The sequence below is a fragment of the Lontra canadensis genome, unplaced genomic scaffold (genome assembly GCF_010015895.1).
Source record: "Lontra canadensis isolate GAN:19392208 unplaced genomic scaffold, GSC_riverotter_1.0 scaffold41, whole genome shotgun sequence".
Taxonomy (NCBI): domain Eukaryota; kingdom Metazoa; phylum Chordata; class Mammalia; order Carnivora; family Mustelidae; genus Lontra; species Lontra canadensis.
The window spans coordinates 17757860-17784238 of NW_022631035.1; the positions used below are offsets into that span (position 1 = coordinate 17757860).

At 46.2% G+C, this 26379-nt stretch overlaps 2 protein-coding genes across 2 annotated transcripts in view; one reads left to right on the top strand and one right to left on the bottom strand.

Moving 5' to 3' along the window:
- EFTUD2 (elongation factor Tu GTP binding domain containing 2) overlaps positions 1–26379 on the top strand; it is a 41469-nt gene that overhangs the window by 7486 nt on the left and 7604 nt on the right. Inside the window, exons 3-16 of the mRNA XM_032871015.1 lie at positions 3180–3345; positions 4623–4701; positions 6153–6228; positions 6716–6781; positions 7563–7598; positions 10335–10425; positions 11356–11438; positions 13980–14146; positions 17070–17194; positions 21232–21295; positions 21670–21760; positions 23475–23610; positions 24962–25089; positions 25988–26181. Coding sequence (XP_032726906.1) covers positions 3180–3345; positions 4623–4701; positions 6153–6228; positions 6716–6781; positions 7563–7598; positions 10335–10425; positions 11356–11438; positions 13980–14146; positions 17070–17194; positions 21232–21295; positions 21670–21760; positions 23475–23610; positions 24962–25089; positions 25988–26181 — 1502 coding nt within the window. The remainder of the gene's footprint in view (positions 1–3179; positions 3346–4622; positions 4702–6152; positions 6229–6715; positions 6782–7562; positions 7599–10334; positions 10426–11355; positions 11439–13979; positions 14147–17069; positions 17195–21231; positions 21296–21669; positions 21761–23474; positions 23611–24961; positions 25090–25987; positions 26182–26379) is intronic.
- LOC116875465 (60S ribosomal protein L22-like) lies at positions 9381–9761 on the bottom strand. The gene has a single exon (XM_032871016.1). It carries the CDS (start codon positions 9759–9761, stop codon positions 9381–9383), a length of 381 nt encoding a protein of 126 aa, XP_032726907.1.

The following is a 26379-nucleotide window of genomic DNA, read 5'->3' on the forward strand; positions in this document are numbered from 1 at the left end:
GTTAATTAAGCGTTTTTTACTAAGTGCCTCAGCTTACCAGCACCAGTCCATACTCCTCCCGGCAGAATGGGAGTTCCTGTAGCCTCCCAGTCCACACAGGGTGCACGGATGTTCTTAAAAAACTTAAAAAAAAAAAAAAAAAGATTTTGTTTATTGGAGGGAGAGCAAAAGCAAGAGAGATCACAGAGGGAGAGGGCGAAGCAGACTCGCCGCTTAGTGGGGAGCTCAACGTGGGGCTCGATCCCAGGACGCTGAGATCATGACCTGAGCCAAAGGCAGAGCCCAACTGACTAAGCCACACAGGTGCCCCTATAAACATTTTTTTATTGAAGTATATACAAGTAAATAGTTGCACAGGATTTTGATAATGGAGACAGGAGAGAAGGAAGGACATTCTCGAAAGGCGTGCAGTGACCAAGGGCCCAGAGGTAGTATGTTAAGAGGAAAAGATTTCTCCTCCCAATTGCCAAAGCAGTTGGTCCTTGGGGGATGGCTCAAGAGGAGGGACCAGACCCTGGAAGGCCTTGGCTGGAGAACGTAGAGGAAGGGGCGACATGATCAAAGCAAGATGCTGGGACCCTTCCTTTACTGAAGAAAGGGTCATGAGGCCAGGAGCTCATCACAGTGGAAGGCTGCACAGGTTTGGAGTTGGAGGGGAGGAATTGGGGTGGGTGGGATAATTAGCAGAACACTGGTTATTAACAGACAGAAATGAAAGAAAGATGCTTACGTAGTTTTATTTTAGACTGGTCACGTTCGACTTACTGACAGGACACTCAGCTAGAAGTAATTACAGGTAGTTGGAAATTATTGCATAAAATCCTACAGTCAATTGCAGAATGCATTCAGCAGTGTGGGGCAGGAAGAAACTGGTTTGATAGCTGTTTTGGGGCCCCCACCAGTGGCATATGTATGACTAAGCCAGGAACTACTGTAATGTCAGGCCGTGTTAATTGAAGAAGAGCATAAGGACGGGAGGAGGTAGTGGTGGTCAACACACCACTGGAGGGTTTTCTGTTCTTTTTAAGAAAGCAGTTGACATGCTGGGATTTGTGTGAAGGAAAACGGGCTCCCACCAGTACCTCCACCCGCCTCCCTACATCTGTGCCATCTGTCTTCCCTCCTGTTTGTAGGGATGATCTGTTTAGGTTTTTATCTACCAGAAATTAGGTCCCATCCCTCCTCACCTGCACCAGACACTCACCAGTTCCCCCGCTCCTGTGTCAATTTTCCCTCTGCTAGACCATCTCCGTCCGCATACGGGCGTGTTGGTATTTCTCTGAACTCATCCCATATCCTCCCCCTTCCCATCGCCCTGCTTCCTACTGCAGCACACTCAAAACAGTTTTTGATACTTACTGTCTCCACATCCTCTCAATCCCATTTTTGTCCTCTGCCTCTCCCGTTCCACAGCACCTGCTCTTGTTAGCGTCACCAGTAACCTTGTACCCAGGCCCTGTCCTCATCTTACTTGACCTGTCCGCAGTGTCTGACGTGGCTGATCACTCCCTCCTTAAAATCCCCTCTTCCATCAGGTTCCATGGAACCCCATGGTTTTCCTTCTTCCTGGCCCATTCCTTCATCATCTTTGCTTCTGCGGCCTCCTCATCTCCCTGACCTCTGAGTGTCAGCAGACCCCAAGGACTCTGTTCCCCATACCTCTCCTCTCAGTACACTCGCTCCCGGTGCACTCATCCATCACCTGCGTTCTGTTCGCTAAGGACTCTCATGTTTCTCTGCTCTTCTCCTCATCCTGGCTTCCTTACTATTCCTCTTGGCCCAGGTCCTTTGCATTTGTTGTTCCAGTCAACTAGAATGTTCTTCCTCAGCCATTTGTAGAGATTTCTCTCTTTCTTCAGAGTTTTACTCAAATGTCATCACCTTTTTTTTTTTTCCATTGCTGTATTATCAATACCAGAGCAGTGCCTGGGACGTAGTAAGTGCCCGGTAAGTATTTGTTGAGGGGCATCTGGGTGTCTCAGTCCGTTAAGCTCTGACTCTTGGTTTTGGCTCACGTCATGATCTCACAAGTGATCTCAGGGTTGTGAGATCCAGCCCCGTGTCAGGCTTCACATGGAATCTGCTTCAGATTCTCCCTCACCTTCTCTCTGCTCCTCCCCCTGCTTGCTCACTCTTGCTCGCTCTCTAAAAATAAATAAGTCTTTTTTTTTTTTTTTTTAAGGTATTTGTTGAGGGGGGCCTGGGTGGCTCAGTCGTTAAGCCTCTTCCTTCAGCTCAGGTCATGATCCTGGGGTCCTGGGATCAAGCCCCACATCGGGCTCTGTGCTCAGCAAGAAGCCTGCTTTCCCTCTCCCACTCCCCCTGCCCATTTTCCCGCTCTCGCTGTCTCTTTCTCGCTGTCAAATAAATAAACAAAATCTTTAAAAAAAAAAAAAAGTATTTGTTGAATAAATGAAAAAAACAGGATGTTTTAGAACATAAAAGGTGGTGTAGTAGCCACTTTTAATTATTCAAAGGACTCTTTGGCAAAAGAGGGCATAGCTTCGTTCAGTGTTGCTTATGACCATGGTTCACTTACAAGGAGGTGTTTTAAAATCCTTTACAAAGACCTGCTTTCCAGCTGTGCTTTCCCACGGGGAAATGTGCCATCTTGTGAGTGCACGCCACGTTACTGCGGGTATTCAACAGGGGCAGGAATATGTACAGAGAATTCATTCGGGGCGCCCGGGTGGCTCAGTCGGTTGAGCATCTGCGTTTAGCGTGGGTCATGATCTCAGGATCCTGTGATCAAGGCCTGCTTTGGGCTCCCAGCTCAGCAGTGAGCCAGTTTCTCCCTCTGCCTACAGCTCCCTCTGCTTGTGCTCTGTCTCTCACTATCTCTCTCCCTCTCTATATGTCAAAGGACTAAATAGAATCTTTAAGAAAAAAAAAAAGGATATGCTATGATAAGCCATTTTTTTCCTCCAATCCCAATCCACTTGTGAGCGGTGACCCACATTTAAAGAAGGGGCTGGCTTGGAGCAGGATTGCTGGCAGTAGCCATGGCTTACTGTGAAGGACCACACAAGAGCAGGACCTGCCCTGCTGATTCTTTGGCCCAGAACTCAAAATGAGAAGCTGTCCCACCTGAGGAGCCATCGCTCTTAACTCGTACAACGTAGTCACCGAGAAGGGAGGGCGTGCACCTCTCCTGACCTCGTCCCCTCTGTTGCTCTTAGATGGACGACGATGACGACGAGGATGACGTAGGAGACCATGACGAGGACCACCCGGGGATGGAGGTGGTGCTGCACGAGGACAAGAAGTACTACCCCACGGCCGAGGAGGTGTACGGCCCCGAAGTGGAGACCATCGTTCAGGAGGAAGACACCCAGCCTCTCACCGGTGAGTCAGGAGGTGGCGGGCTGGGAGAGGTGAGAGGGAATCCAGAACTTAAGTTCATGGCTGTCGGCAGTGTTGAGAGGTCAGTGAATGAACTGATTCGTTTCTCTCTACTATTTTCTGGTACTGCTTCTGGATTGAGCTTCCTTTCACCCTGTTTTAATATTCAGTACAACTCGTAGCTTATTACAAAGCAAATGGGAGTTACTTTTTTATTTACTGAATATCTGTTTAGGTGCTTAAAAACTATTTTTGTTTTGTTTTGGGATCTTTGGGTTTTGTTTTGTATTTAGTATTTATTTATTTATTTATTAAGATTTTATTTATTTCTTTGTCAGAGAAAGAGAGAGCACAAGCAGGGGGAGTGGCAGGCAGAGGGAGAAGCAGGCTTCCCACTGAGCAGGTAGCCCAGTGTGGGACTTGATCCCTGCACTCTGGGATCATGACCTGAGCCAAAGGCAGACTCTTCACTGACTGAGCCACCCAGGCATCCCCTGTTTTTTTAATGTAGGCTCCATGCCTGGGGTGGAACCCAACAAGGGGCTTGAGCTTACGACCCCGATATTAAGACCTGAGCTGAGATCAAGAGTTCGACACTTAACCAACTGAGCCACCCAAGTGCCCCAACTTCAAGACTGTTTTTAAGTTCTCCCTCTGGTGTGATCTGTTCTTCCATCGAAATAATCCTAACTCCTTTAACCAGTCCTCATAGTGCCGATTTTCTACTTCTTTTATCCTTCTCATTGACCTTCTGGGAAGTGGTTAGATTTTATAAATGGGAGGAGAGGTTTTGAACTGACATTAACCTCAGCCTATATCCATCCAGTCCCTCTCCCTTCCTCCACAAAGTGAAGTCCAAATCTCTCAGTCCCCAGTTCCAGATCCTTCACTGTCTTGTGCCGAACAGCATTTCCAGAACTTGTTTCAACCTATGAGTAGTCCTTAGAATAACATAAATTAATGTCACATATACATTATGAAAGCTCAGTCTAGGGGCGCCTGGGCGTCCTAGTTGGTTGAGCGTCTGACTCTTGCTTTTGGCTCAGATCATGGCCTCAGGGTTGTGAGATCAAGCCCTGCGTCAGGTTCCATGCTCGACGGGGAATCTGCTTGAGATTCTCTTTTTCCTTCTTCCTCAGTTTCCCCTGCGTATTCTCTCTCTCTCTCTGTCAAATAAGTAAATAAATTAAAAAAAAAAAAATGAAAGCTCAGTTTAGTGGAATGGAGCTGTGTATTTTTGTTTTATGCCAACCTGCACATCACTACTCTTTTCCCCTTAGAACCTATTATTAAGCCGGTGAAAACCAAGAAATTCACTCTGATGGAGCAGACATTACCTGTCACGGTGTATGAAATGGAGTAAGTTTTCAGGTCTCTCTGCCTCTCTGCACAAATAGTGTGGGTTCATTTTTCTGTGGAGGTGGGATGTGGTGTGTGGTTGAAGTAGGTAGTGAACTGAAAAAAGCCAAGATCCTCTCCTACAATTTGCCAGAATTTTCCTTGAGCATGCATGGTTGCTGGAAAAGTTAAGCCCATCTTAACTTTTTCTCTTGGCTCTCATTCAGATCTCAGCCTTTTCTCTTCCAACTCTTTAATTGGGTAAAAGAGGCTGGCCTTTGAGGCAGAACTGAGGATTGTAATTGTCAGTGCTGGGGCCACCAGGACCTATTTTGACATGGTAGGATCGCTTAGCTTAGTTTGGGGAATATAACAACTCCTTATTTTGGAGACAAGGGCGCAGGTAGGTGGATTCATGCGGAGAGGGCTTTAGACTTCATGCCGCAGGCTTTCTGAAAATATTTTCATTGATGAAATGCACTTGTAAGTCCTCATATATTAAAGTGCTTGGGACTCATTATTAGATAATGAAATTTCTTTCTTTTTTTTTTTTTTTTTAAACATACTGACATCTAATTTGTCCAGAAGAGTGGGGTCCCTTCCGAATGCTTAGCTCACCTACCAACATTCAGCCATTTTCCAAACGACTTTTCAGTTGTCTTTAGAACTTGCTTCAGATTCCCTTATGTTCTCAGTGGTTATTTTGTAAAATCTCAAATCTTTGAAAGTGGGCTTGATGTTTCAAAGAGCCAAAGTCCTTTGAAGGCAACTTGCCATGAGTTAATGTGGGTAGTAAGCAAGAAAGACAGTGCTGGTTTTGATCAAGCTAGAACTCCTCGGCATCATTAATGAGGTGGAGTTTTCTGAAAAGTTTCATTAACTGGCTCTGAGGGCAATTTTGAAAGAAGCTGAGGGGCCCCGGGGAGCTTAGCATCCCACTCTTGGTTTCGGCTCAGGTTGTGATCTTAGAGTCACAGGATCAGGCCCCACATCAGACTCTGCGTTCAGCAAGGAGTCTGCTTGTCCCTCTCTCTCTGCTCCTCACCACCCCTCCCCACACTCTATCTCTAAAATTATTTACATCTTTTAAAAAAGAGAGAGAAACTCACAGTAATTTTAAGTCCCCTTTGCATTTATAGAGTAGAGGCATAAATGGAACAAGTCTAACCTGAGGATTTTGAAAGGAACCAGGCTTGTGTATGTGCGTGTGTGCGTGCCTGCTGGTCTTTTTTTTTTTTTTTTTGCTTTTCTTTTTGCTTGCTTTTGAAATCTCATTTCGTGGGTTGTGTTACATAAGTCTGTTCCGTTTCCAAAGCCAGACCTGTGTAGATATAGAAATTCACGTCTGCCTCTGAGCATTCTCCAGTTGGTCTGCAAATTGTTCCTGACAAGATACATGAAACACCTTTGCACCACTTTGCATTTGGAAGCTTTTGCCAAAGTCCCTTTTCTCATTTCCTGTCTCCTTTCAGTTTCTTGGCAGATCTGATGGATAACTCAGAACTCATCAGAAATGTCACCCTCTGTGGCCATCTCCACCACGGCAAGGTGAGAGAACTTTGAGCTACTTGGAACAGGATTTCTCTTTGTTCCTGCTCATTTTTTCAGCCCTCAGAGTTACAGGTTGGGGTTTGAGGCCACAATGCTGGACCTCCTGACTCCGTGGGGGGCGGGGGGGGGGCTCCATGCCTAGTGTGAAAACTGCTGTGAAATTCTAGCTTTTCCTGAGCAGCAGATGGAGCCTGTTTCTAAGCCACTTCCAGCCTTGTGTCTACATCTGGACAGAAGAGGGGAAATTGAGCCGTACTCTGATTTTATAAGTTTTCATTTCCTGGGGGAATGCTTGTCCAAGGAAGGTTTCATCTTTCATTTGAAAATAATCCTGTGGCTTCACTGTTAATCCCTTGCTGTCCCATAATCCTCCTTGCTCACTTCTTCCTCTCCTTATCCCTAAATTATGTGGTGTGTTGGGCACTGAGAGAAGGGTAGATTTTCCTTTGTGTTTGGCAGATCTTAACCTTCTCCTCCCTTTCAGACGTGTTTTGTAGATTGCTTAATAGAGCAGACTCACCCGGAAATCAGGAAGCGCTATGACCAAGATGTAAGTAGAAAATCTGTGGAGGGTTTAGGATGAACCATTGAGAATATACAGGGGTGTCTCTCTCCTTCCCCTTCCTTCCACTTTCCCATTTTCATTATAAATAATGATGCTTCCAAAGTGCTGCTTTATAATTGTAATCTCTATTCATAGCCTTAAAGAAAGTAATTTTAACTTTCTTAGGAGCGTAGAGAATATTAACCTGCAGTATTTTTGGATGATCTGTTCTGCACTTGGGATCTTTCCTCTGTTCTGATATATCCTGACTTTTATAGCCTATTCTTTCCTGTCTTGGTATTAATAGCCCACTCTATAAATATAATCCAATTGGACCTTGTTGTTTCCATGATAAATTTAAATGCCTGTGAATGAGGCCGAAGGTGGCTACAGGTCTCAGCGCAATAAATGCTCCGTGTCTGCTAGATGGAGTGTTCTGACACAAGGGGGTTCCATAAAGGCCGCAAGTGTCTCCCTTTACCACTTTAGAATTCAGTCCATTTGATAAAATTTAGCTCTCCAGCCATACCTGGTCCTCAGTGACCGCCCTGACACTCCCCCCCTCCCCCCAAAAAAAACCACCCATCCAGGAGCATTTTCCACCTGAGAGGCACTGGTTTTATTGTCTAGAATTTCTGTAGAATACCCTTCTGTCTTCCATCTGTCCTCCTGAGGCAGAAAGCCTTGAGCTGGGAGTTGGTGGAGGAAAGTGATTGATGGTTTGTGTGGGAGAGGAGTCTGGAGTCAGGTGGTAACAGCACTTTTTTTTTTTTTTTTTTTTTTTAAGCTGTGCTATACTGACATCCTCTTCACAGAGCAGGAGGTAAGTGTGCCTGGGGAAGTCCGACTGTTCCCCACACTGGACCCAGCAGGAGTTGTGCAGGGAATGTGGGGGAGCCTTTCTGCTAACAGTTTGCTCTGTACCCTCTCTCATTCCCACCTTATACCTCTTTATCTTGCAGCTTCTGCCAGTTATCCCCTGATGTAGTACTTAAAAGAGGGCTGGGCAGGCAAGTGGTGGTGTGGGTGGAGGGACCTTCCTACCCTTGACTGGATTTAATTTGGCTTAGTAGGGCAGTGCTAAGAGATGATGTCTACATTTATGCTGTAAGTTATACAGAAACTCAACAGAATTTTTTTCTTTTTTTTTTTTTTTTTTTTTGACAGAGATTACAAGTAGGCAGAGAGGCAGGCAGAGAGAGAGGAGGAAGCAAGCTCCCTGCCAAGCAGAAAGCCCGATGCGGGGCTCAATCCCAGAACCCTGGGATCATGGCCTGAGCTGCACTTGATCTTAGCCAAAAGGCCGAGAAGCGATCATGGCCTGAGCTGAAGGCAGAGGCTTTAACCCACTGAGCCACCCAGGCGCCTCACAACAGAATTTTTTAAATGACATCATTCTTTTTTTTTTTTTCTTTTTTTTTAAGATTTTGTTTATTTGGCAGAGAGAGATCACAAGTAGGCAGAGAGGCAGGCAGAGAGAGGGGGAAGCAGGCTCCCCACTGAGCAGAAAGACCGATGCGGGGCTCAATCCCAGGACCCTAAGATCATGACCTTGGCCTAAGGCAGAGGCTTAACCCACTGAGCCACCCAGGCGCCCCAAATAACATCATTCTAAAAATCTGTACGATGATTCCATCCATATGATGATCTCTTGCTAGGAGTAACTTCTCTTTGAGAGTGCGTTCCTCTGTCTTTGTGCTTCTCTGCTGTGTAAAGCAGTGAGCATACATCGCCGTCTTTCCCACTCCAGCTGGTGGGTCCCTCTTCCATCTGGATCTTTCCCCTACTCTCTAACCCTTCTCTTTCCTCTCTCTTTTATTTACTGCTGTCTCTTTTTCTTAAATCACCATATGGAGAGCTCAAGTTCATAACTGTGGTTTACGAAAAGAGCTTTGAACAGTGCAGGCTTATGACATGCAATCAACATATGTTAGCTATTATTGTTTTTTAATATATTTGGCTAGATTTTTTTAAACACTTATTTCTTGTTAAAACTTTTTTTGGGGGGGAGCGCCTGGGGGGCTCAGTGGGTTAATAAGCCTCTGCCTTCGGCTCAGGTCATGATCTCAGGGTCCTGGGATTGAGCCCCGCATCAGGCTCTCTGTTCATCGGGGAGCCTGCTTCCGCCTCTCTCTCTGCCTGCCTCTCTGCCAACTTGTGATCTCTCTCTCTCTCTCTCTGTCAAATAAATAAGTAAATAAATCTTTTTTAAAAAGCAACACTTTTTTTTTTTTTAAAGTAGGCTCCACCCCCAGCATAGAGCCCCACTCTGTGCTTGAGCTCACAACTCTGAATCAAGACTTGGGTATTTAACCAACTAAGTCATCTAGGCGCCCTTATCTTTTTTTTTTTTTTTTAATAGATTCCCCCCCCCTTTTTTTTAAAGTAATCTCTACACTCAATGTGGGGCTTGAATTCCCAACCTCAAGGTAAAGAGTCTCCTGCTTTACTGACTGAGCCGGCTAGGAGCCCCCCTTATTAGAGCTTTTATATATGTATGTGTGTTGCAGGGAGTCGGTTTTTTGTTTTGTTTTGGTTTTTTTTTTTTTTTTGATTCCCAAGATTCAATCAAGAATTCATGTAAGATATTTCCGATAAATACGTTTTAATCTTGCTCTTCATCCTGGTTAATCTGGAAGTGAACACAGTTCGCGACTCTCTTTGCAGTTAGCAACTGCACGCAGTCCCGTAGATTCTTCTTCACATATTTTTTAGTGAGATATTTCAAATACCTTTTGGAAAAAGACACATCAGAAGTTAGAGTAATCTTGCTCATGCACCTTTCAATAGTTACAGCCAAGTCTCCGCCAAGATTCCCAGCTTTGCCATTCACTTTCATTCTCTTTTGAAGAAACTGCTCGAAATTAGAGGCATTCATGATTCCATCTTCTGCAGGATGGGTGCAGTCAAGGTAGACTTCAGAACTTGCTTTTTTTGCTGGCGGTGGGGACCCCCCCCCCACCACAAGCTTTTTCACAGGCTCCATGGTGGTAGCAGGGGCAGAAAGGGTACGTGTTTTTTTAAATCCTTAAATGCCCAGGATGTCTTTTTACTTACATGATACTTCAGTTGTTGTTGTTTTTTAAGACTTTATTTATTTGACAGAGAGAGACATAGTGAGAGAAGGAACACAACCAGAGGGAGTGGGAGACAGGCTCCCCGCTTATCAGGGAGCCCAATGCGGGGCTCGATTCCAGGACCCTGGGATCACAACCCGAGCTGAAGGCAGACACTTAACAACTGAGCCACCCAGGCGCCCTCATGGTTCAGTTATTTTTGTTAACTGTATATGGAGTTAAGATTGTAGGACACTGGGTTCTCTGTTAGGTTTAATCCTGCTTTACTTGCTTGTTCATTTTTATTTTTACTTTTTTTTTTTATTTGAACCAAACCCCCGCAAAAATTATGTTTAAAACAAGATATTTCATCTTCAAGGGGTTAGAGGCCACTCAAGGTGAGAGGTCAGTGTAACTTACTCGCAGCTGGCAAGCCCCAAGAGCAGAAGGAATCCCTCTTGTCTAGGACACAGTCTTGACGTCTCTGCCTTTGTGACTTTCAGAGAGGTGTTGGCATCAAAAGCACTCCCGTGACAGTGGTCTTGCCAGATACCAAAGGAAAATCTTACCTCTTCAATATCATGGACACTCCAGGTAGAACATTCCGTTTACTATCAGAACCTTACCCTCTTTGTTTTTTGTGCTTTCACTCTTTCCAGCACAGAACAGAGCATTTTATCTTTGCATTTATGTTCCCTTCACTTCTTCCATTGAAATAATTTCCGTTTTCCTCAGTCTCCTTTGCTTCTGACTAGCTAATTAGCAGAGACTGTGCACCAGGCTTTCTATATCGCTCCTCTCTTTGCTCTAAAATATTTAAGCCTCATTCATTTACTCGTTTCAGCGTGTCAGGCCCCGTGCTAGGCGCTTGCTAACGAGGGTGAGTCAGACATAGCCTTGGCCTCAGGCACTCCCAGTCTTTTGAAGGAGGCCATGGGGTCAGCACACCAACTGGTAGTGCCCATACAGGTCACCGCAGGAGCAGCATACCTTGCCCTGTGGCTGCCTCTGTCTTCATCTTAGGGAAAGAATCAACTCGGGGCAGAGTTTTAAATAAAAACATTGGAGTTTTGACAAACTGACCTTCTCATCCTCAGGCGCCCAGTGCCCTGATACCTCTCAGCCTCTGTCTGCCACCAGCAGCACCTTGCCAGGAATTGTCTCCTGTGCACCAGGCCCTTCTTGCTCTTTCTCCTGCCTCTGAATTGTCCTGTGCCCCCACAGAACTCTGCTGACTGCTGTTGAGACCAAGCTGGTGTAGGAATGTCGATCTGTTATGTCCTCCCAGGGCATACAGAGCACTTTGTTCTTTTGATGTTTGGGGACCTGCTGTATGAAAGTTTGATCCAAGCATGTGACTCTAACTGGTGGAACTTTATACATGGCAGGGAGCCTTGGGGAGAAGGGAAAGGGCATATTTGGGGGTTCACATGCTTTGCAGTGTTCCCTCAGACCTCCTACACGTTAATTGTGCCTCATCCTGGTACCCTGCGGGTAGTGACTTACTTGGTATTTGTCTTACAGGACATGTGAATTTTTCTGATGAGGTCACGGCTGGCTTGCGCATCTCAGATGGAGTTGTCCTGTTCATTGATGCCGCTGAAGGCGTGAGTCTGCCTCTACTCTTATGACCCCTCCTCCCTGTTGGGGTTGCCCCACCCAATGCCCAGAGTGTAATCAGAGAAGATTACAAGTTTGTGGGATTAAGGCTCACGTTTGCTCTGAAATTAAGGCAGCATATGAAGTTCAAAATTAGTTCTCAGTGTGAGTCCCTTACTCCCTGCTCAGTGAGGCTCAAAATGGTAGGACCCAAAATAAAATGACAAATGTAATTAAAAGAGAAGGAGGCAAGTATATTCGTGTAAATTGATTTTAAATATTAATGCACTTTTCGAAACTAGAGAGACTGGAGTTAAAAGGCCCAAGATGTCTTGTATATTTCTAAATTGAAAGATAGGTAATTTGGCTAGTCCTGTTTATGTTGTTGCTGATGAGATAGCCAGCAGAGGGAGCCAGAGTTGCTTTTTTTCCCCCCTTCCTAATTGACTTCATTTTGGAATAATTTCAAATTTATTGAAAAGTTGCAAAAACGGTACAAGGAGTGCACTCTCATCTGCTTTGTAATTCTTTCTCTGTACATGTGCCCACACAAGGACATTCACTGACGTGACCAAAATACAATTACCAAAATCAGGGAATTTAACACTGATAGAATATATTATATAGATCTTTTTCTCTGGATCTTACTGTCCCAGTAATGTCCTTCATGGAATTTTTTTTTTCCTGATTAAGGATGCCGGCTAGCATTCAGTCCCCATATCTCCCTGAGTCTCTTAATTGAAACTGTTCAGTAACCTTTCTTGGTCCTTTGTGATGGCATTTTTGAAGAGGGTAAGCTATATTTGTTTTATAGAATGTCTCCGTTTGGGTTTGCTGAATGCTCGCTCATGATTACGTTCAGGTTATTTTTGGCAGGAATACTACATGAACATAGTTGTGTCCTTCTTAGTCCATCACATCAGGAGGCCCTGGGTGTCTCTTTATCCCATTACTGGTGATACTCACTTTGGTCGCTCAGTTCAGGTGGGTTTGCCAGGTTTCCCCAGTGTAATGTTACTATTTTCCCTTTAGTAATAAATAATTTGTGGGGATTTTTCTTGAGTCTGTATATACATTCTCCTTTCCAAACTCTGCGTGCTAGTTTTATCATCTGTTACTTTTTTCTTCTTCTTTTTCTTTTCTTTTTTTTTTTTTTTTTTAAGATTTTATTTATTTATTTGCCAGAGAGAAAGAGAGAAAGCAAGTGAGCACAAGCAGGGGGAGCAGCAGGCAGAGTGAGAGGGAGAAGCAGGCTCCGCACTGAGCAGGGAGCCTGACGTGGACTTGATCCCAGGACCCTGGGATCGTAACCTGAGCTGAAGGCAGCCACTTAACCAACTGAGCCACTCAGGTGTCCATGTTACTTTTTTTCTTAAGATTTATTTATTCATTTGAGAGAGAAAGAGTGGATACAGGTTGGGGAGGGGCAGAGGGAGTGAATCTCAAGCCAATTCCCCACTGAGTGCAGAGGCAGATGCTAGGCTCAGTCCCATGACTCATCAGATCACGACCTAAGACAAAACCAAGAATTGGAAGCTTGACCAACGGAGCCACTCAGGTGCCCCACATTTCTTTACTCTTTGCACCTAACACGGGGCTCAAACTCATGACCCCAAGACCAGGAGTCACACCCTCCACCGACTGAGCCAGCCCGAAGTTGTATCTTCCATAGATCATTCCTAGTTTATTTCCATAGTAGTTGCACAAGGTGATTTTCTTTTATTATTCCTTCTATATTTTTTGGTTGTAATTCTGTTTTAAGGAAGAACTTTCCCTTCTCCCTCATTTGTTTACTTATTGTCAGTATGGATACACGGATTTTTATTTCATCGGTGGGTTATACTCCACTGCTATCCTTACTTGATACCCTTATCCATATCTTGATACTCTGCCTATCCCAGATTCAGTTAGGTAGTGCTCCTTCGGGTTGGCTTCTGTGTCTTTTTGACATGTCCCATCTTCTTTCAAGTACTTCCTTTCTCTTAGGCATAAAAAGATGTTCTAGACTCATTTTGTGCTTTCTCTGCCCCAATCCAGGAATCAGCTGTTTCTTAAGGAGTTCTGGCTCCTTATAGTGGGGACTAGTATTTAGAAATAAAGGTCAGGATGTGTTCACTGCTTTGGGGTCCATTCCTTCTAGACCCTTTCACTGAACACAGGCAGTGCATCCCCGCACACATCCATAACAATTTTTGCACATGTACAGGAAACGTGATTAACAATAAAAAAAGAAAGTGTGTCGATCATAATACCCGCACTTCCGTCCAGCACCCCAAGTGCTCCCTGGACCTGGCTCCACCCCTTCTCCAGGCCTGAGAGACCCAGCTCCTAGCATCATTCGTGTGGTTGTCTGTCCTGCCAGATGCCCTCTTCAGGGTCCTGAATCAGCCTCTGGCCAACATACCCTCTGCTTCCACCCAACAATCTATTTCCCCAGGTCCCCTTTTCCTCATATTTCATATTTTCTGATAGTACCCTCTTTGGCTTTGCTCTGGACTTTTCTGCCCATTTTGCTCTTCTTACCACCTTCTGGGCCTTGTGTGTCTCAGGTGATGCTGAACACAGAGCGGCTGATCAAGCACGCGGTGCAGGAGAGGCTGGCGGTCACCGTGTGCATCAACAAGATTGACCGGCTGATTCTGGAGCTGAAGCTGCCTCCCACCGATGCTTATTACAAGCTGCGGCACATCGTGGATGAGGTCAATGGACTCATAAGGTATAGGACCCCAGGCATGGCTTTCCTGTCCTCGGGAGCTCTGTGTTTTATCAGTCTTAACCTTGAACACCCATGGGAGGCAATGCTGATCTCTTGGGAGTGCTTAATAGGCTTTTTGGACCAGGCTCTGGGCATGTTCCAGGTTCCTCTGGGGTTTGATTCGACACCCTTGGCCTCATTGACCCTGGGCCTTCACCAGCTGTGCGGCTGAAGACACATGGTCACTTCTGCATCGTGCTCAGTACCTGGGCCCCTAGAGCTGGTCTCACTTTCACCCTATACCAAGTGTGTAAACCTACTAGGCAAGTGACTTATGCTCCTAGAGCCTCAGCTTCCACTTCTGTGAAAGGGGAATATAATAATGTTAGCCTAATGGAATGTTTTAAGAAGCTGGATAGATATTTGATGCAACACGCTGAGCACACTGCTTAGCATACAGGACCTGCCCGGTGAATTGTTAGCTGCTGTTACCTTCTAACGCAGACTCAGTAAATGAAGGAACTGTTGGCTCTTGTTGCTGTGGCCCTGGTTGCTTTTCAGCAAGATGCATCTCGGGCTTCTATTAACAAGTATGAGTGACGGCTGGGAGACCTTAGAATGCGGTATCAAGGTGGCTTGGAAGAATAGGTTAAATATATCCTAACCACAGTCTTATCTGCAGGCTGACAGATGGACTGCATGACTTCTTGAGGCCCCTCAAAGGGCCCCGGACAAAGCTGTCCTTTTGAGGGAAGACCTCTCCAATTAAGGACTGGGGATAGTATCTCCATGCCTGGAGACAGATTTACCTTCAGGAACCTCCTCAGTATGTAGTCCTAATTTCAACAGCGATCTCCTCTCCCTGGCCCCAGAAGGGCTAAGAATGACTGGAGACTAACATAACATCAGGAGCCCCAAAATGAAATGTTAGACATCTTTATGCGTCCCTGTTAAAGTGGGGGATGGGGAAATCCTGATCACTAGAATAGGAAGTCCGATCTCAGCCTCTAAACAAATTGACAGCAACATAAACATTTTCTTTAGGAATACGGGGCAAGTGGTCTGAGAGCTTTAAAAGAGTTAAAAGCAGGGCGCCTGGGTGGCTCAGTGGGTTAAAGCCTCTGCCTTCGGCTCATGTCATAATCCCAGGGTCCTGGGATCAAGCCCTGCATCGGGCTCTCTGCTCAGCAGGGAGCCTGCTTCCCTTCCTCTCTCTCTGCCTGCTTATGATCTCTGTCTGCCAAATAAATAAATAAAATCTTAAAAAAAAAAATTATAGGGGCGCCTGGGTGGCTCAGTGGGTTAAGCCGCTGCCTTCGGCTCGGGTCATGATCTCGGGGTCCTGGGATCGAGTCCCGCATCGGGCTCTCTGCTCGGCGGGGAGCTTGCTTCCCTCTCTCTCTCTCTCTGCCTGCCTCTCTGTCTACTTGTGATCTCTGTCTGTCAAATAAATGAATAGAGTCTTCAAAAAAAAAAATTATAAAAAAAAAGTTGAAAGCAGTTGCTTCTGGGGAGCATAATTTGAGAGATGGTGGAATAGGTAAGGAACTGCTCTTTATTTATTTATTTTTTAAAAGATTTTATTTATTTATTTGACAGAGATCACAAGTAGGCAGAGAGGCAGGCAGAGAGAGAGGAAGGGAAGCAGGCTCCCTGCTGAGCAGAGAGCCCGATGCGGGGCTCGATCCCAGGACCCTGGGATCATGACCTGAGCCGAAGGCAGAGGGTTTAACCCACTGAGCCACCCAGGCGCCCCGGGAACTGCTCTTTATAAGCCAGTACTTTTCACCTCTAAATTCTTGGGTGCCTGGGTGGCTCAGTTGGTTAAGCAACAGCTTTCAGCTTGGGTCATTATCCTGGAGTCCGGGGATTAAGTCCCACATCGGGCTCCCTGCTCAGTGGGGAGTCTGCTTCTCCCTATGACCCCTCCCCTCTCATGCTGTCTCATTCTCTCTTTCTCTCTCAAATAAATAAATAAAATCTTTTTAAAAATAATAATAAAATGAGATAAGACGTTCTGTAAAACGGCACCTGGGTGACTCAGTTGGTTACACGTCTGCCTTTGGCTCAGGTTATGGCCTGGGATTGAGCCCCACATCAGGCTCCCTACTCCTTGGAGAGGCTGCTTCTCCCTCTCCCTCACCCTGCCCCTCCCTCTGCTTGTGTCCTTGCTCGTGTGCGCACGTGCTCTCTCTCACTGTCTCTGTCAAATAGATAAATAAAATCTGAAAAGAAAGAAATTCCGTAAAACAATCTGTCAGTTCTGTCTGCCTGTGCTCGCTCGCTCTCTCTCTCTGGCAAATAAATAAATAAAATCTTAAAAAAAAAAAAAAATTAAAAAAAAAAACAATCTGTCAGTAAGGCTAGGATTATGGATTGGATTCCTGTGTTCAGCTGGTTTTCTTTTAAACGTCAGTGAACATGGGTTGCTGTGGCTTCTGCATGGCTTTTAAGACAAAATTTTAATGTGAATTTGTATAACAAAGCCAAACAAAACAATAAAGAACAGGGTAATTAGAGCGGGGAGCAAAGTTACCCTTATCTTCTGTTATTTATCCATTTCTAGTGTTTATGTCTGTTTGTATTTGTGAAATTGAGATTTCTCCAAAATACACTCCTCTTCCACATTAGATTGATTTCCTGTTTTCCAAGAGCTTTGTCTCTGACCTCCAAGTTTCCCCTTGTCTGTCTGGTGTGGTTAACTTCTCTAGGATCGTGCATGACGTTCCCGGCTCTGGGAAATCAGCTCCTTACTGGGAGCTAGGGCACGACTCCACCGTGTCAGTTTCTTGGGCCAGGCCGCTGGCAAAGCTGAGTGTGTGATGCCGGCGCGTGCCGGGGACAAGGTCTGGAGAGAGGCTGGGACCCTGAGTGGTGGGACCCCTGCGCTGTGTCGGTGTTGCTGCTTGGCCTGGCTCTGCACTCACGACTCTCTCTGTTTCAGCATGTATTCCACCGATGAGAACCTGATCCTTTCCCCACTCCTGGGCAACGTCTGCTTCTCCAGCTCCCAGTACAGCATCTGCTTCACGCTGGGCTCCTTTGCCAAGATCTATGCTGACACCTTCGGTAAGCTCCGCTGGCAGTCTGCCTCCCAGCTTCCCCGGAGCCCTGTGCACCTTTCCTGCGGAAGAGTTCGGAAGTGGCTTCATGCCGGCGTCCCCTGTTGAGGGAGCAGCTTATCAACTGTTATTGTCACAACCATTATTGTCACTCTCTTTGGCCCCTAGATCCTTTCTTTTGGTTAAGTGGTTCCTACAGAATAGAAAGATAAAGGTGCCTGGGGAAAAAGTGGGGGAAGGTGGAGCTCGTTTTAGGAATAGGAATCTCTCCCTGTGTGAGACAGATACTGTCCGGAAGGAGAGATCCGTGCCCACGCAGCCCTTTCAGACCTCTTCCTCAGAGGTGGGATCTCTCACGAGTGTGCTTCCCGCTGTCTTTCTGACCGTATGTAGGCACATCGACATTTTGTAGGCCTACTGGAGAGCTCATGTTGGATTTGCAGCCCGCTGGGATGCCCGGCCGAATAATTTTACAGGTCCCGGGAGCCTTGACGCCAGAGCCCTGGGACCTGCTTCCCAACTCAAGAGACTGGCACTCTCTGCCTCTGGGCCTCCCAGTTCCCTCAGATTCTGATGATAACAACTGTGTCCTGAGGGTCGAATGCTCTGCCCCATTAGGGGGTCTTGATCACCCCATTTTGAGAGCTGAGGAGAGTCTCTGGGAGCGGGACTGCAGCTGACAGGCGCTGGAGCTCCAGTGTTCCTGTTCTCTCCTGAGTCGTCCTTCTCTTGCTCTTATGAAAGAAATGGGCAAATACAACTTTCTTCTTTAAAATATGTACATATTTACCGCGTCCTCACTGTAGAAAACTGAGAAATACAGTAAAGTCCAATCCAGAAAGCAAATCTACCCTTAACTTCATCATGGTAAGTGCTGCAGACGTTTGTCAGCGCTCTCTCTGTGTAGGGTTCTACATAAGTGAGATCACGTTTTATAGAGAGAGAGAGATAACACGTATAAAATATATAATAACGCAAGATAGATTTTCACTCAGCAGTGGCTTATAAGCATTTGCCTGTTTTATTAAAATTCATTTCTAAAAATTATTTTCCGTAATTGCCTGTGGCTCCAGGGTACAGATAGATGTGTTGTAACTTAACTGCTTTATCATCAGGAGTATATTTTAGTTGTTTGTAGCTGGCTCTTTGGAACTGGGGGAAATAGATGGACCATAAATGAAACCCCTCTGAGGAGGGTTCTAGTTTATAGGTTTCTGAGTGTTCTTTATATCAGCATGGGAAGCAAAGACCATTTCTGTAACTATCATGTATTAATGGTTCAGCTCCTGAGTGGAAATGGCCCTAAGCCTCCGGAGAGTATCCTCAAACACACTGTTCATTTACAGAGCAGCCAGCTGGGGGCTCTGACGTCATCATGAAAAACCACACATGGACTTCTAGAAAGTTAGCTCTAGAAGGAATATCAGAGATCACTGAATCCTTCTTTTTCATTTCATATATGGGAGCGTGTGCCCAGGGTTACAGAACCTGATGGGTTGGGGACTAAAATCAACTTGGGGGTTTTTCCCATCACACTGTACTGCCACAGTTGATGCCCTATCCTAGTTAAAAGGAGGTAGACAGAAACCCACAGAGTGATGAACAGCAGTGTATGGCATCAGCTTGGGCAGGAGGAGATGGGGTTTGGTGGACAGGTATAGAGTAGGGAGCTGGAAATCCCAGACTCGCAGTGTTGGGCAAGGAGACCCAGAGGCAGGTGGTTTGGACCCATCCATGGCCTGCTTTAATATTGGTGGACTGTCTCACCAAGGAGAAGAGTTGAAGTAAAACTGTGGGCAGGCAGAGGTGGGACCACATCGAGGAGGGTTTGAAATGCCCGACAAAAGAATTTTGACTTTATCCTTTAGACAGTTGGGAGCTATTAAAGATGGGGGGTGCTGTAGCCACATGGTCTCTGTCACCACCATTTCACTTCCCTGACAGAGCACAAAAGCAGCCGTAGACAATATGTAAGTGAACGAGTGTCACCGTGTTCCTATAAAACTTTACTTACGAGCCGTGGAATATGAACGCACGCCTCACAAAATATTCTTCTTTCGGTTTAGTCAACCATTTAAACCTGCAGACAGAGCCTGTCCTTTGCTAGAGGGACATGCATCGGCTGTGGGCTGAACTTAACCTTGAGGGGCAGAACCCTCACCAGGCTCCCCCGCACCAGCTTGCGGCCCTGACCCTTCTTTGCCAAACATTCAGAGAATGCTCTGAGGAGGGCGGGGAAGATTTCTTGCGTAAATCAATACCTCAACTAATTCTCCTTTCCCAGGAGCTAGACTTCCTGCACGGTGGCCGACTTAAACCTGACTCTGTGCTTTGACAACATTCCCTCCACCGTGTTCCCTCACCTGTTCACACACCGATCCCAGAAGTCCTCGAGTAAGATTAATGCTTCTGGGCAGGACAGAAGCCTGTGTCCCGAGGCGGCTTTCTTCCCCAGGCCGTCTCAAGCAAACAAGACATGAAATTCATGTCCCCAGGCCATTTTCCCAGCCCCTGTAGTATCCTGGGGGCTGTATGTGTTTCCCAAGATCCAAGTTCTCCCTCACAACCTGCTTAAGAAAGATCTACATATAAAATAAATGGGGAAAATGCCACAACGTAGTGTTTAAAAAATTAACAAATGAAGATAAAGATTGGGGTGGGCTGACATGGGCAAAGCTGATGGAAAGCGGGCCAGAGAGAGGAGAGGGTGCAGGAAGGAACACCCACTTAGACACTTCTACCAATATTCAGATACAGGCTTGCGAGTACTGGATTCCTGTTATCTGTGAGATGGAAAAGGAGGAGATGGGTTGGAGAGCCGTCCTCCTATTCTTTCAGTGAGCGTTTATTATACTTCTGCAGCACGCTAGGCCTGGTTCTTGTCAGTGTGCTGTGCGTGAGTGTGCTGTGCTGTGTGTGTAATAGATACAGTGGTGCAGAGGAGAGCGCTTCCACTAATGGGGGAAAGAAGGGGAGAACTTGGTAATCAACCAAGTGCGGAAGAAGCAGATTTTGAACTTGGTTAAAGTGCCAGGGGGGCTGCTGAGAGACAGAACAGCCTGAAGGGGAACGTAGCTTTAGGGAAAAGATGATGAATTCCCTGTATGCCATCTCGAGTGAGAGGAAACAGTCTTGACATCTGGATAGAAATACTCGGGAGCTAGTTGGTGACGTCCGTGATCCAGCTGACTGTGTTACAGGAGCCCTTGACTGAGAAGATCTTGAATTTTAAAAGGCCCCATTGCTTGGCTTAGACTGACCAGGATTAAGGGTTACAGTCAAACGAAAAAGATTAATTGGTAGAAGATGAGATGAAGGTCGGCTTTGGTGTTTTTCTCTCCAGAGGACTGGCTGTCTGCCTTCCAGAAGCTTAGGGCTAGTCAGAACTTCAGCATGGCACTGCAGCAGGGAGACTGCCCACGCTGGCCGCAGAGAGTTTCTGTAGCTCCAGGAAGAATGAGGGAGCCATTAAGCTCCACTTCTAGAAGGAACAGTGTTTGCAGAGTGTAACAGGTGAACAGCTGAGCCTGTTTTCTCACAGGAAAGAGTATAAACCGTACCCTTGTCCATAGCTCAGTTTTTTGCTTGCTAGACATGGAGAGCCATCTAGGTGCTCGTTTTGGCTCGAGCATAGTCTTGTTGACTTTGGGCCAGTCCTATCCTTGTCTGCCTGCCTGGTAGAAGGAAATGTCGAGACCTTGGAAAGGAAGATGCTAGAATTCCTCAGCTGTAAACCACTTACACACCTGAAACAGACTTTCAAACAGTACTCAGGGGGCGCCTGGGTGGCTCAGTGGGTTAAGCCTCTGCCTTCGGCTCAGGTCATGATCTCAGGGTCCTGGGATCTAGCCCCGCATCGGGCTCTCCGCTCAGCAGTGAGCCTGCTTCCCCCTCTTTCTTCCTGCCTCTCTGCCTACTTGTGCGCGCGCGCGCTCTCTCTCTCTCTCTCTCTCTCTCTGTCAAATAAATAAATAAATAAAATCTTTAAAAAAAAAAAAAACAACAGTACTCAGGCAGGTTATAATCGTATGTCTTCTCTTACAGGTGACATTAACTACCAGGAATTTGCTAAAAGACTCTGGGGTGACATTTATTTCAACCCCAAAACGTAAGTAGAGTGGGGAAATGACTCTCTAGAGGGAGAATCCATTTTCCCAGGAAGTGGGGACAGAGAAAGAGTTCCTAAGATTAAAACCTACATTTTTATAAGCCATGTTCCTGCCTCCTATAAGTAGATTGGCTTCATGAGCTCTTAGCAGAACGAGGCTATTCCTCTTGAGGACGTTCAGAGCTCAGTCAGGGGTGCGTGCGAGTCAGAACCATATGCCCTCTCAGGAATCTCTTTGGAAATGTTATGATCACATACACACTCCTTCCTTTTGACCCTGCTCAGATTCAGAACTTAAGGAGATATGCCCTTAGGATCGGTGACATGCCTTCTCCCTGCTGGCTCACCCATAACTCTTGTTTTTTCCTCTTTAGACGAAAGTTCACCAAAAAGGCCCCAACCAGCAGCTCCCAGAGAAGCTTTGTGGAGTTTATCTTGGAGCCCCTTTATAAGATCCTCGCTCAGGTGAGTGTGTCAGGCCGCCTGGTTCAGGTCTGGCCTCATAAGCATGAGGTGAAAAAGCTAGTGAACTCACACTTCCCCTTGCCCATAAACCGGCTCAGTTTTGTATCACTAAGTAGGAGGGTAGTTGATCACCAGTCTTCTCGATCTAGAACACTACAGTCCTCTAGATGCTGTTGAATTCAGAGTGAAGAGGAAAGATACAGAAGAAGGAAAAGGCTCTGGAGAAATTGGTGTAAAGATTGTATTCAAAGGATTATGACGCTTGAGAATTAATAATTTCAGTTGTGGGGATTTGATTTACAGATTGAGTTGAGAAAGTCCTCCAGGTTTAACATATGTATATAATGTATACGTTAAAGCATTATTTACAACACCAGGGGGAAAAAACTGGAAATAAGTTAAGTGCTTACCAATGAGAATCAGATTAATTATGGTACATCTCAAATGATTTAAGTATTAATTATGGTACATCTCAAATGATTTAAGTATTTTGCATCCATTAACAGAATGGCTTATGAGCTAGCTTTTAATGACTTTTGTGGGTATGTATGTATGTGATGTTTGTCAAATTGAAAAGGATGCATCATGGGGCCCCTGGCTGGCTCAGTGGGTAGAGCATGCGACTCTTGATCTCCGGGTCATGAGTTCAAGCCCTGTGTTGGGCATAGAGCTTACTTGAAAAAAGGAAGAAAGGATCCATCAGACAGTGGTAAAGATGTAGTTAAACATGTGGGATTCAGGGCGCTTGGGTGGCTCAGTGGGTTAAAGCCTCTGCCTTCGGCTCAGGTCATGGTCCCAGGGTCCTGGGATCGAGCCCCGAATCGGGATCTCTACTCAGCAGGGAGCCTGCCTCCCCCTCTCTGCCTGCTTGTGATTTTTCTCTCTGTCAAATAAATAAATAAAATCTTTTAAAAAAACAAAAAAACCCGTGGGATGCTTCATAGAAAAGAGCATAGCATTGCATTTGCGTGAATTTGTGCTACCTAAAAGGCAGAAGAAAGAAGTAAAAGGGTGATATTGTACGGGAATTTTCATAGACCTTTTTTCCAAGACAGTTATAAAATATTCCAGTGTTTAATAAGCCCAGTGCACAGTGGGCACATACACATACACAAAATGTGTGTGGCCATTCCAGCTGACAAAAAAGTAGAACATAGCAACAACAAGACAAAATAAAATAGCATGATTAAAATTTATTGGTGCTGAAAAACGCTTAGTATCTTGTGTCAGACTGGAATGGATTAATAAAAGAAATTTATAGAATCTGTCTCAGTAGAGACCTTGAGTCTGTTGAGAATGATTTAGCTTGGCTTTGCCCGACCAGTGGATGGACTGCTAGGTGACCTTTTTTGGTTCCTTCCAGTGCAATGATGCTCTCAATTGGAGAAGTCTTTAAAATAGGGAAGGGTGAGCGATTTCCTGAGTTTGAAGAGATGCTGCTTTGCAGACACCAGGGGGCAGCACTGAAGGTCCGTTTGAGAGGTCCAGGTTTATTGGCTGGTGTGGGCATTTGACCAAACCCTTTTCACCCGGGGTTGGTTTAAAAAGTAGGTACCGAAGATTTCCCTGGAACCTAATGGTTGTCCTTGCCAAGAGCTCTTCCTATAAAAGAGAACTTAGTGCAGTGACCCTTCAAATTGCCCTCTGGCCTTCCCTGGTAGCAGGCACCACACTAGGGCTGTCACTGCAGCTGACATGTCTCGTACCCACACAGGTGGTGGGTGACGTGGACACCAGCCTCCCCAGGACTCTGGACGAGCTTGGCATTCACCTGACCAAGGAGGAACTGAAGCTGAACATCCGCCCCCTGCTCAGGCTGGTCTGCAAAAAATTCTTCGGCGAGTTCACAGGTAACAGAAGAGCTCAGGGCCCCTTTCCCATCCGCATCGTCATGTTCTGCCACAGGTGTCACGCGGAGCTCTTCCTCGTCCCACAGGGGTGTTCAGAGGTGTGAGGCTCTTGTAAATAAACTGCAGGCTAGGATGCCCGGCACCCAGATTTTCTCCCAGCTCTCTTCAGTGGACGGTACCAAGGACTCTCTCTTGGGAAACAGAAGCAATTATATTTCCCTACCAGGAGGAGCATGCAAATAAAGGAGATGAGGAAGCAGATTCTGAGGTTCTAGTGTTTTTGCCCGTAGGAAGGTAGACTCCTGAGGGATATGAAGTAGTGGGAAAGCACCCGGCTCGGATTTCTTTCCCCCGAGCTCCTGTCTCCTCTATTTGAGTGACACGGAAGGCAGGTGCCTCAGTGGAAGAAGCCCCAGCCTGGTTAGGAAAAGACCTGAGTCTTGCTCCTGTTATGGCCCTGACCCTTCCATGTGGTGAGACCCTGGTCCAGCCCCCCAGTTCTTCTGTGACTCGATTTCTCATTTGTAAAATAAGGGAGGCAGAAAAGGCAATGGCTAAGGGCCCCCTCAGCAGTCTCTTGGTTCTGAGTCGGGTGGGAATTAGGTGTCTGAATCCTCCAAGGGCATAATTCTAGTAGTTCATTCTGGGCAGGCCATCAGCCCAGCCTAGGAGATACCCACTGAAAACAGATCTGCCTTCCGCAGAGTGCTAATGGAGGTCCTCTCTGGCATGGCTCATTAGCCGTTAGAAAAACAGGAACATGTATAGAACAGAAACGTGTGCAATGTTTCCCAAAAGGAAAGAATCGATTTAGGGATTGTTCTAAGTAGATCTTTTTTTTTTTTTAAGTTTTTTAAAAATATTTTATTTATTTATTCATTTGAGAGAGAGAGAGAGACAGTGAGAGAGAGCATGAGCAAGGAGAAGGTCAGAGGGAGAAGCAGACTCCCCATGGAGCTGGGAGCCCGATGTGGGACTCAATCCCAGGACTCCAGGATCATGACCTGAGCTGAAGGCAGTCACTTAACCAACTGAGCCACCCAGGCGCCCTGTTCTAAGTAGATCTTAAAGAGATGGGGTACTTACTTAGTGTAAGTGCTCAGTAAGTGTTTATATTCAATGTAAGATTGTGGATTGGTAGAGATACTTGAAAATTTTTCTCTGTGGTTCCACAGAACCACTGAGCCCTGCTTCTTGCTCTTCCCTGGCATAAGTGTGGCGCCATAAGTTTCAGAGCTGAACATCAGTCCCCTCGCTTTTAGCTCTCTGGCCATCACAAGTAGACCCATAACTCGCCACCCACTTCCCCCGTGAGAGCATATGCTAATGGCCTGCTCTTCTCCCTCTACAGGCTTTGTGGACATGTGTGTGCAGCATATCCCTTCTCCAAAGGTGGGCGCCAAGCCCAAAATTGAGCACACCTACACCGGTGGCGTGGATTCTGATCTCGGCGAGGCCATGAGCGACTGTGACCCCGACGTAAGGGAAAACCCCCATTTCTCTTAATGTTTGTTCCCTCGTGTGTGGGGAAGCTGTTTTCTGGGTCATAGAAAGAATGCCTTCTTTCCATCCTTGCTTGTCACCCACTCTCCTGTGAGCAAAGTCAAAGAGACCTGGATTCAGAGCCTGGTGTTACGGTGGTATAAGCTTGGGAACATTATTCAATCTTTCTAAGAGCGTCTTGGTCTGTAAAATGAGGATAATAATTTGTATGGGATTGTTACAGGAATTGAATAAGATAGAGAAAGTATTATACTGTGTTCCGCGCGGTGTCTGACAGAGAGTAAAGATTCAACAAATGGGAGCTAACCTTTTTAGCCTTGGGCTTTAAAAAGATCTTTCCCAAGGGTGCCTGACTGGCTCCGTCAGTAGAGCGTGTGAGCAATGATCTCAGGGTCATGAGTTCAAGATCTACACTGAGTGTACAGCTTACTTTAAAAATAAGTAAATAAATAAAATTAAAAATAAAAAAATAGAACAGTCTTTCCCAACCGTTCCTAAGTCAGTCTAGTTTCTTGGCATGAACACCCAACCAGTTGAGAACTGAGTTACATCTTCGGAAAGAATTTGGGACAAGCAACTTGTAATTTTGCAAGTGAATAGTGCCAGTCTGCCATCTTAAACCTGCTTTTCTTTGCCATTGCCCTCATCTCCCTAAAGAAAAGGAAAAGAGTTCTGTTGCTCTGCCTGTGACATCTGTTAACTAAGCAGGGGTCAGGGCGGGGTTTGGAATTTTCCCAGGAGATTGACGCATCTTCCTCTAGGTCTGCGCAGTCTTTTCTCGGACCTCATGTCATTGCTATCAAGGGAGATAGAGACCGTGGTATTTACCGTGGGAATATGTGTGGTTGACCCCGCACTCTGTCCCCATCTCCAGGGTCCCCTGATGTGCCACACTACCAAGATGTACAGCACAGATGATGGAGTTCAGTTTCATGCCTTTGGCCGGGTGCTGAGCGGCACCATCCACGCCGGGCAGCCTGTGAAGGTGCTGGGGGAGAACTACACCCTGGAGGATGAGGAGGACTCCCAGATATGCACCGTGGGCCGCCTCTGGATCTCTGTGGCCAGGTACCGCCAACCAGAGCCCAGAGAGGCACACCTTGGCCTTGTCACTGGAGCCACCACAGGGAGCTGGAGGGAGTGGTCCTGCTTGGAAGCACAGTAGCTGCAGGGCCCCCTACAATAGATCAGCTGACCCTCCCTCACATCTGTTGACTTCCAGTTCTTACTACCCAGAGTTGCTAGGGCCAAAAGGCAGCTGCTCTT

What these genes read in the sequence shown, in the direction of transcription:
- LOC116875465 (XM_032871016.1), bottom strand. Translation starts at nt 9,761, where the DNA reads ATGGAGCCTGTGAAAAAGCTTGTGGTGGGGGGGGGGTCCCCACCGCCA.